We start from the raw sequence: 10,059 nt of genomic DNA, 5'->3' as shown, positions 1-10,059 counted from the left end.
GTCTCTGGGGTCAAAAGTCTCATTGGTGTAATATCAAGGTACTCCTGGTCTATAATCCTATCACTTGCAGTGATTGTTCAGATAAGGTGGCAGATGAAAAGAGGAGGGGAGCAGACCAAGACATGGTGTCAGACTTTGACCTCAGAGTGGAGATCCTAGTGCTGTGCTGATTTCTCGGCCTCTCGCCGGCTCTTGCTGTCTTCTGGTTTAGACATGAAGATTAATTTTGCTCCAATTGATGTGCCTCTGGTTAGGAGGATCCAGACTGCTGTCGTATTACAGTGGGTCTTCTCTTTCCTGGCGCTCGGTAAGTGCATGTGATTTTATTATAGTCTCTTTGCAAAGCCATCAAGTGTTGACCTTGAATGAAATCTAATCACAGTCTGTGTCCTGTCTCTTACATGTACTGCAAGAGTCATTGCTTTTTAAGGTAAATACTTAAACTTAAGTTTAAAGAGATACTCAAAAGAATCCCTTTTACAGTGTTCTACCTTAAGAAAGATATTGTAGTTTTATTGATGTTCTGCATTAAGATAAACTGTGCAGTTTCTGTATGCTAATATGTGATTGGTCCATTGGCTCTCATGCAATAAAAGCTGAGAGCAAGAGTATTACGTCATACAAATGACTCTTTCTAGAAAACACATCACTATGTTTTGAAAAAAGCAGGAAAAGTGTTAAATCAAATATATTTTGTTCTGTTTGTGACTATGTAGGCCTTTATCAAAGCAGCAGACAGATCAAAACTGGCAGGTCAAAGTCTTTGGTTGGAAAGATCCTGACTGTAGATGTATTTGTACTGATGTGTTTTCTTTCAGCCTGTGCATGTGTATGTCTAATGCACCTGTGTGTTTATTAATCTGTATAATTTTTGCAGCCCCCATCTGTATTATACTGTTCTTCTTCCTACTCTGCTACACTCGTTTCTGGCTCATCAGCGTGCTTTATGCCATCTGGTGGTACATCGATTGGGACACACCTTCACTAGGAGGTAGAAAAGTGCCCTTTCTGTGTCGATTACGTGTGTGGGAGTACATGAGAGATTATTTCCCTATAAAGGTAAGTGGGCGGATCTAGTGAAGCATAGCAAAAATATTGTTGGTTGTTGGTTGACCTTTTAAATATGATCAGAAGCTGATTTTGTCACTGAACTAATTTGACCAGATGACCAGGGTTTAAAATGTAGCTTATAAAAACAGAATTGCATTATATGTCAACAGTGTCTTCTTTGTCGTCATTCTTTTTGCTATTATATGTATCAATAAACATCAGCATAATAGAGCTTTTACAAAATGAAACCTAAACGCATTGTTGTTGCTCCAGGGAGAAAAACAAGGCCGGACCATAGCTGTACAGATTTGCAGGCTTAAATAATGAGAGAGCAATGTAATACTGCCATCTACTGTCTATTTATTGTCTGAAAATGGTGCAAAGCCCAGAATCCATATATATATATATATATACTATATATATATTATATCTATATATTTTTTTTTTTTACAGAATTTTAATAAGCTCATGGTAGTATTTTAATATAGTGTGTTGATTTGCTTGAAAATATCATTGTGTTGTTTGAAATCTGTTCTTTGTAGGAATGCATTTTAAATATATTAAAATCTTTTGCATTGATTTAGATATTGTATTGGTTGTCAAATGTTTGTCCCATGCATTAACGGTTTAGTTGTCATTCTTACAATCGATCGTTGTATGTAAATGGTTTTAAAAACACAGATTCTAAATTGCTGTAACTCTCACGAAACATTATTCTGGGAAAGCATCAGAGCCATCAGAATAATTTTTATTCCAGTTTTTAAAGTGAACATTATGCACTACCATTTCAAAAGTTTGGTATCAGTAAGATTTTTTTATGTATTCATTCATGTTTTTTTTTCTTTTTAAAGCAAATCGATACTTTTATTTAGCAAGGAGCCATTAAATTGATCAAAAGTGATAGTAACTTTTACATTTTTAAAAATTTTTCATAAAAAAACCCTGTTCTTTTTAAACTTTCTATTCATTAAATATTCTTGAAAAACTTTTGAATAGTATAGAGTTTATTTTTCATGCATCTGAGGTTTATTGCCGAGTGCACTAATAATCAGTAGATAAAATGTATACTGCAGGTTTTGTCTGTAAAATAACTTGCTTTTTGTATTTGGAAAGTTTAAATTAAGCTGATAAATACTACAGTATTTTAGTGGCCAAACTCGGTATACTTGTACTCTTGTCAGTCTTGATGAAAGGGTTTGTTTTTCTCAACAAAGTGCATCAAAAACTAAACTGATTTGATTAGCATATCAGGGAAATGTTATCGCTTTGGTTGTTGAACCCTTGATACAATAATCAGTCTTATCTGTATACATGTCCATAATGACAGTCTTTTCACCTTCTGAACAACAGAGATGGCATGTGGCCCTAGAAGACACTCTGTGTTCGGAGTGAATGAGTAACTGTAAACACTGTGGGGATTTAAACCCCTGTTCAATACAAGGTTCATGGCCATGATCTTGAAGGGAGACAAAAATACCCATCTCTATGAAAACAACTTAACAACTTAAAGAATCAACGTGATGATTATAGACGTTATTTTGATTTGGTTTAAAGGCTTTGTATTTTCTTTATCATTTTAGTTAGTTATTATTCAGTGGGCTTTGTATGAATCATATGAGCTCAACCATTTACTTACAATTTTTTCTAAGAAATTTTCCTTTTTGTTAATTCACCATACAATCTGGCTTTGTCCCAGGATTCGCAGGAAGCACAACACATGACAAAATGCGTCATTAGTATTAAAGAGGCCTTGCTGTAGCTAAACAGAGCATTTGTATTCAAAGTGAATAATTGATTTAGATGAAACATTGCTTCAACCACCGGTGCAAATTTTCCCTCATCCTTACACAACCTCCTAATCTGAAAGAAGATCAGGGATCTTGGAAAAAAAGCCAAACCTTTGCTTATGCACATGAATATTGAAAGTGACATGGTGGGAATTTTGTTTCCTTTAAGAAAAGGAAGTGTCTAAGTTATCAAGAACCTATCTCCACAAGTGCTGTGTTATTTCATTATTGGTAACTGTCTTAAAGGGATACTCCACCCCAAAATGAAAATTTAGTCATTAATCACTTACCCCCATGTCGTTCCAAACCCGTAAAAACTTTGTTCGTCTTCAGAACACAATTTAAGATATTTTGGATGAAAACCGGGAGGCTTGTGACTGTCCCATAGACTGCAAAGTAAAATACACTCTCAAGGTCTAGAAAAGTATGAAAAGCATCGTCAGAATAGTCCATCTGCCATCAGTGGCTCAACCAAAGCATTATGAAGTGATGAGAATACTTTTTGTACACGAAGAAAACAAAAATAACGACTTTATTCAACAATTCCTCTGCTCTGTGTCTCTCCAAATCAGTGTAGCGCTATTTTAGAGAATCTGAGCAGTACGTAGGCAGCGCCACAAGGACACGTTTTCTACATATATTTATGCTTTGGTTTGAAAGAAAACAGTGCATCAGCGCAGCGCTGCTGACACAGAAGAGTGTACGCCACCTGCGTCCAGCTCAGATTCTCTAAAATGGCACTGTACAAAAAGTATTGTCGTTGCTTCATAACGTTATGGTTGAATCACTGATGGCAGATGGAGAATTCTGACGATGCTTTTCATACTTTTCTGGACCATGACAGTGTATTTTACTTGGCAGTCTATGGGACAGTCTCAAGCCTCCCGGTTTTCATCCAAAATATCTTAAATTGTGTTCCAAAGACGAACAAAGCTTTTACGGGTTTGGAACGACATGGGGGTATATGATTTTAAATGATCAACGTGTTTCTGACAGTACAGTTCATCCTTTTCTTAGAGAACAAACTATTTAGTTTTCTCTGAAAAAAAACTGTTGTGTTGGAGATTCCAATCATGGCTCTTGGAAATTCCTGGATTTGTTAATGTCAAGCCACAACTACTGTAGCCTGCCTCATACACAAATCAGTCTGGTTTGAGCCTGATTTGACTGGTACTGTTCTGTGTCACTGATAAATAGTTTTAGTATTGTGTTAACATGTTCAGTGTAGTGATTGGTATTAATAGTTAAGTATTAGCAGATCCTAGATCAGTGTGTAAGGTCATAATAGAGCCTCTATACAGCACCGCATTGCACATGAACAACACATGATCAATGACCTTTGATATGAAAGAATTATCAAACTTATTCACATTCTTCAAAATTTTGAAGTTATTTACATTAACTTTTTTTTGTCTCTTTACTAGCTGGTGAAGACAGCTGATCTGGACCCTAGGAAGAACTATGTGCTGGGTTTCCATCCTCATGGTATTCTTGTGGCTGGTGCATTTACGAATTTCTGCACGGAGGCGACAGGTTTTAGCAAACTCTTCCCTGGGCTAAGAAGCAATCTTCTCATGCTGCCTCTCTGGTTCAGAGCCCCCTTCTTCAGAGACTACATTATGTCTGCAGGTCCGTTGCCCTGATCATAGAATACTGTAAAAATTTATATTTATTAACATTAGGCGAACCTTATCACAGGGAAAACTGTCCAACTGTAAATCTTTAAGATGTAAAGTGCCTCAAAATATTATTTTATACTGTTTTACTATTTACACAAAGCAAATTGTGTATAAATAGCATAACGTACATTTATTATTTTATTTTGATGATGTAAAGTTTTTTTTTTTTTTGATGCTATTATTACAGACAGCTATGCCAACTGTTTTAACTTTTTAAAAAATGTGTGCGTGTGTGTGTGTGTGTGTGTGTGTGTGTGTGTGTGTGTGTGTGTGTGTGTGTGTGTGTGTGTGTGTGTGTTCCAGGCTTGGTACCATCAGACAAGGAGAGTGCCAGCTATCTGCTCCAGCGAAAGGGAGGTGGGAACGCTGTGGTCATTGCAGTTGGTGGTGCCCCTGAGGCTTTGGATGCCCATCCTGGTGACTATACCGTACACCTGGCCAATAAAAAGGGCTTCATTAAGCTTGCAATAGAGCATGGGTAAGCGGCAGCTTTTTCCTGATCAGTTAATAGTACATAATAATATTAAATACATAATACATAGTAAATAGTATAATTTCTTTTCAGACTGCAGTTTCTTGTTACATTCACATTGGTTGTCATAGTAGTTGTCATTATTTGTAAATTGACTGTTAAGATATAATTTTTGCACCATTTATTATTTAACTAATGTATAAAAAAGTTGCGCACATCCCACAAACCCACACAGGGCTCAGCTGCAGGACAAACAGTCAAACTAAAACAAAAGAACAAACGTATTGTCCGCACACTGATATAACTGCTCCATAAGAAATTATTTGTGCCCGACGAAGACCTGATGGTCGAAACGTTGCAATAAATATTTTTGTTACCATTTATCATCTGCAATACCATTGTGTAGCCACTAGATGTCTGTATTGCCCTATATAAAATTTATTTAAACAGGTTTGTGCAATCCCTAGTTACTAAGAAATTTTTATCGCACATAAATTAATTTTATTACATTTGGATTTGGATACATGTTTAGATATTATCAGTGACAACTTTTTGTCTTTAACTGTTTTTGTTTAGTTGCTTTATTGATGTTGTTGTTTGAAATGTTGATTTAAAGTGTCAGTTTTTGCATTATTATTTCAGTCAAACCTATAAAACACTTTGTTACTATACCAATATTTTTTAAGTTGCCGTTAAAGTTTTATATGTGAATATTACACAATACACTGATCCTTTAACAATGCATTGGCGCAAAAACGCACACCTTTTGGACCAGTTTCGCAGCATGATTTCTCGACTGCCACAAATACTGCCCTAACAAAATACTGATTTTGTGCACTTTTTACTGTACCGATATTTTAATTGGGCCTTTTGACTTAGCTTTATTGCATGGCAAAAAAAAAAAAAGAAAAAGAAAAAAACTTACCTTGCCAAAGCATTGACAGAACTCATTGATCTAACTGATCTATTTTTTTTTTATAGCCTACTTTATTGCCAGAAATCACTAACATATCAGAAAATATGATATAACAATTTATTGAAAACAGATATTTAACAAATAGGTAGAACAAACAAAAAAGATCTGAGATTATCATGTAAATAACTTAACGGCTTCACATAAAATCTTTGTGCATTTTGCTTTACTATTTTTCAATCTAAGAAGTAACTTAATATAATGTTTCATTTCTACCTTGAACAACAAAAAATTAGGCTTTCCTTTGGCCCATTTCTGTTTATGCATATGATATTTCCCCATAATCAAACAAAGATTAACAATAAAAGCCACAATTGGTGATAATCTTTGTCTGTTAAAATAACACAAAACATATTTTTCAGAAACAGAAACATATACGCCTAAAGATTTATAGAATAGACCTACCAAGTAAATCCAAAACATTCTGCTATAAATGCAGTTAAAAAATAAATGGACAACATTTGGACTCCAATCCGCAAAAGTCACATTTGGTATCTCAGTACAAAATCTTAGGAAAAGTACTTTAACAGGATACAGACAAAGTATTTCAAAATTAAATAAACTTCAAAAAATGATGTTTGATCCATCTGTTCTTCAAAATTGTATTTGAAGTGGTAAAGTCAAGCACATTTAAACCCCCATAGTACTTTTTTTATGTAATGAGACCCGTTTTGCCAAATAAAATTGAAAAGTTGTATTTGTGCCAGTTATTCATTGCCAGATAGTTCTCTTGAGCCACAGTCGGTCAATTCTGAAATACAATCTTGGGCAACTTGTGCCCTTTGACCCAAACTAAAGAGTTTAATAAAGAAATTATACAAAAGAAAAAAAAAATTGTATGAATGTATAATATATGTGTATAATTATTATACAGCTGATTGGAAGACCTGATTCTGGTTAGTCAATCGCAGCATTCCGCTGTCAGATATTTTTTTTTATTTAAGCTGAGCATTTAATTTATCTGTTTTGTGTCAGGGTTTATTTAGTGATAATGACTGCATGCATTATCTCTTACTTATTTTCTTTCTATATTTTTAATCAAAAGGAGCAAAAAAATTGGTTTAAAATCTATATGTTTTATTTTTCCTCCAGTGCAGATTTGGTACCTATATATTCGTTTGGAGAGAACGAGGTGTTTGACCAGGTGGAGAACCCTCGTGGCACCTGGCTACGATATATTCAAGAGCGTCTGCAAAGCATTATGGGCATTTCTCTGCCACTCTTCCATGCACGAGGAGTTTTCCAGTATAGTTTCGGCCTAATGCCCTACAGAAAACCCATCAACACTGTTGGTAAGCGCAATCAAATATTAATCAAATATCATCATTCAGGTCAAGGTGAGAGTAAATTAAAGCCATATTCTGAATCTGTGCAAATACCTTTTTGTAGCCTAAGCTAGACAGATGCAATAACCTCTCTCTCTTTTCTTAGCCTTTTATTTGTTGTACTGTACCAGTGCACAAGTCTTATCTGTTACCACTTTTAGTCTACTGTAAACAGGTCCAAACCATTGCAAAACTTTGATAGTTCAAGCATGGTATTTGCTTTTTAGCAACCCTAGAGAAATGTCAGACACAGTCATATCGGCAAACGTGAGGCGAATCGATTGCTGGGCCTCACAGATCTATCTATCATCTATCTGTCTGTCTCTCTGTCTAGCTATCTAGCTATCTAGCTAGCCATCTGTCTGTTTGTCAATTCATTCATCTGTAGCAACAAATGCATTCAAAGTCATTTCACCTTTGTGTTTTTAGTTATGAAGGTAATATATATTGTCCTTTCTATCTTCTTCGTGGGTAGGCCGATTCCAGTAGAGAAAAACAAGAAACCAACAGCGGAAGACCTGGATGTGTTTCACCAGCGCTATATGGATGAACTCACACTCCTGTTTGAGGAGCACAAAGGAAATTATGGTGTACCTGAAGATGCTCACCTGCTGTTCCAGTGAGAGGATCACTGAAGTGACTCTGAGATTGTGTACGTATGTGTTTATGAGAGAGAGACAGAAAGAGAGTTATGTATGTCTAGTTTAGTCTCAATCGTATATTGTCAGCCATTGCTGTTTTTGTTGTCAACCAGTTGTTGAATATAAAATGACGTAATAAAAATAGAATTTTAATTAACTTATAATATAAAGCAGCTGATGCTTAGACATGCTCCAAAAATGGCAACACTTTCCCAGAGAAACTTTCTGTATGCTTACAAAAGTATTGCATTCCTTTGTGTTAACTCACAAAACATTCACTGGTTCATTTTGTAAACAATATCAGGTGTGAGGAAAACCTATATTTCACTGGTTTGGTAAGCCAACCCAAAGTTTCTGAGAAAATATTTATTAAAGAAATATAATCTTAATTAAGAAAATACATTTTTTCCTCTAATCTTTTTTTCTCTCTCTCCATTTTTTCCCGTCACATCTGTGGTGTAATAACTAACACTGGTGCTCTTTAAAAAAAAAAAAAAGCATTGGTCAGGGACACAGTGCATGATAATTACTGTACCTGGAATCTTTGTGCTAATCTTTGTGTGCATCTTGATATGTGTGTACTGTATGTGGGGTAGGGGACATGTGTGCATGCTTTGCGGCAGGGCACGGAGGTGTGTATGTCTATAAACATGTGTAGGTATTTTTAAGAAGCTAGGGAATTTGTGTACTTTGATCCTGTTATGATCCTAATTTTGGTGTTCAAGAAAAACAGTTGTGTAACATCAGGTTTGGCCTATCAGAGCTATAAGGGAGTCTCCCATATCACATATATGGAATTTTTTAAATGATATACAAAAAAGTGATCATTTATATATATTTTAAATAATTATCTTTTATTTATATAAGATATACATTTGCATCATTATTTCATCTGGTTTCTTGGGTGCTTTTTGACCCAGAGTATCCCAGAGATAATTTGTATGGAGGATGTATTTAAATTACATCACATCTCCAGCCCGATATCAAATTATTCTATTATTGTTATTAAATCCAATTCTATTATTTTTTCCTATTCTAATAATTTTTATTTTCTAGCCCATTCAAAAATTTTATACAGTATGAAATGTCTCTCTTATCTTGATCTGAAAATCTGATATTATAATTATTAATTGTTATTTTGTTTAGAACAAAAGAGCAAAGTACAAGTAGACCTGATCCTTAGAACCCTTTTATCATTTTAACAGCACCTTATCTGCACCGGGGGGTAAAAACATGCAGTGTGGATGACCACTATTGTACAGGACAAAACAATATCTACACACTTGTAAGAACACTGTTCTGTTTTGTCCACTTCTGCCATATGGACATCACCTTGACATAATCACCACTGATAAGCTACTCCTAAATGTAATGTAGAAACTTTCATTTTCTGTGAAGCTATACAAATAAACTTGAATTGAATTTAATTTAACTGGAAAACAATCAATCATAAAGAAGCTGCAAAAACATTATCTGTTTGACCATCCGATAATATAAGACATATGTATCAGTGCACATCAACAAATGAGGATTTGTCTAATAGAGATTAAAGTCCAAAGACCAACTAAATGATTTCTGCCAAATGGACCATTGATATTGATACAGTACAAATTACAGTGAGCTTGTGCAATTTACAGTCTAGACCGAATATATTTCCTCATCAGAAGTGGCTGATCATTGGTACCCAGCAGGCACGTGCACACAAACACATCAAAGGGGGCTTGAGCACCTGCTCTTTTTCTTCCTAGAGAGAAAGTGCCCTTTTTTCTAGGGAGTGTTTTCTTTCTTTTTTCTTTTACTTTTTTTTTTATATAAATGAATATGTATATGTGTGCGTGTGTTTCTGTTTGTGCACAGCTTTCCACACTTTTAGAAAAAAAGAGCTTTATAAAGGTAAAAATGGCCACAAAAGGTAAAAAAAAATCTATTTAAACTTATTGGAAAATATTAATTTCTATCACTGCTGTGAACTGATGACCACACAGAATATGCAGAATATCAAAAATTTAGAAGTCAGCGGTCCAGTCCTTAAAATATAAGCACAATAACACAGCAAAATATCGTCTAATTATCGTTATCGATAAAATCCCAGAAAATATTGAGAAAATGTTGTGTCAATATCGCACACCCCT

The 10,059-nt window shown here is 34.8% G+C and overlaps 1 protein-coding gene across 3 annotated transcripts; it reads left to right on the top strand.

The window, feature by feature from the left end:
- Positions 1–60: 60 nt before the first annotated feature.
- On the top strand, positions 61–8,084 carry LOC122144406 (2-acylglycerol O-acyltransferase 2-A-like). 3 transcript variants are annotated; one of them, XR_006159692.1, is made up of 7 exons: positions 61–307; positions 878–1,059; positions 4,262–4,466; positions 4,820–4,994; positions 7,054–7,252; positions 7,754–7,979; positions 8,015–8,077. XR_006159692.1 is itself a non-coding variant. In XM_042755288.1 (7 exons), the coding sequence occupies exons 3-7, from the start codon at positions 1,036–1,038 to the stop codon at positions 7,907–7,909; spliced, it is 759 nt and encodes a 252-aa protein (XP_042611222.1). In that variant the 5' UTR covers positions 161–307; positions 414–430; positions 878–1,035; the 3' UTR covers positions 7,910–8,084. The 3 variants fall into 3 exon arrangements, 2 of the variants coding, with proteins under 2 accessions (XP_042611221.1, XP_042611222.1); XM_042755288.1 differs by adding an exon at positions 414–430 and having other exon boundaries at positions 161–307; positions 7,754–8,084; XM_042755287.1 differs by having other exon boundaries at positions 7,754–8,084.
- Positions 8,085–10,059: the final 1,975 nt, after the last annotated feature.

Source organism: Cyprinus carpio, unplaced genomic scaffold (assembly GCF_018340385.1).
Source record: "Cyprinus carpio isolate SPL01 unplaced genomic scaffold, ASM1834038v1 S000006658, whole genome shotgun sequence".
Classification (NCBI taxonomy): Eukaryota; Metazoa; Chordata; class Actinopteri; order Cypriniformes; family Cyprinidae; genus Cyprinus; species Cyprinus carpio.
This window is presented reverse-complemented; position numbering and strand designations above follow the sequence as displayed.

Excerpts from the sequence above, each read along its gene's own strand:
- LOC122144406 (XM_042755287.1), top strand. The coding sequence starts at position 214 with ATGAAGATTAATTTTGCTCCAATTGATGTGCCTCTGGTTAGGAGGATC. Across the intron at positions 4,467-4,819 it reads AGACTACATTATGTCTGCAG|GCTTGGTACCATCAGACAAG; the intron begins GTCCGTTGCCCT and ends TGTGTGTTCCAG. Across the intron at positions 4,995-7,053 it reads AAGCTTGCAATAGAGCATGG|TGCAGATTTGGTACCTATAT; the intron begins GTAAGCGGCAGC and ends TTTTTCCTCCAG.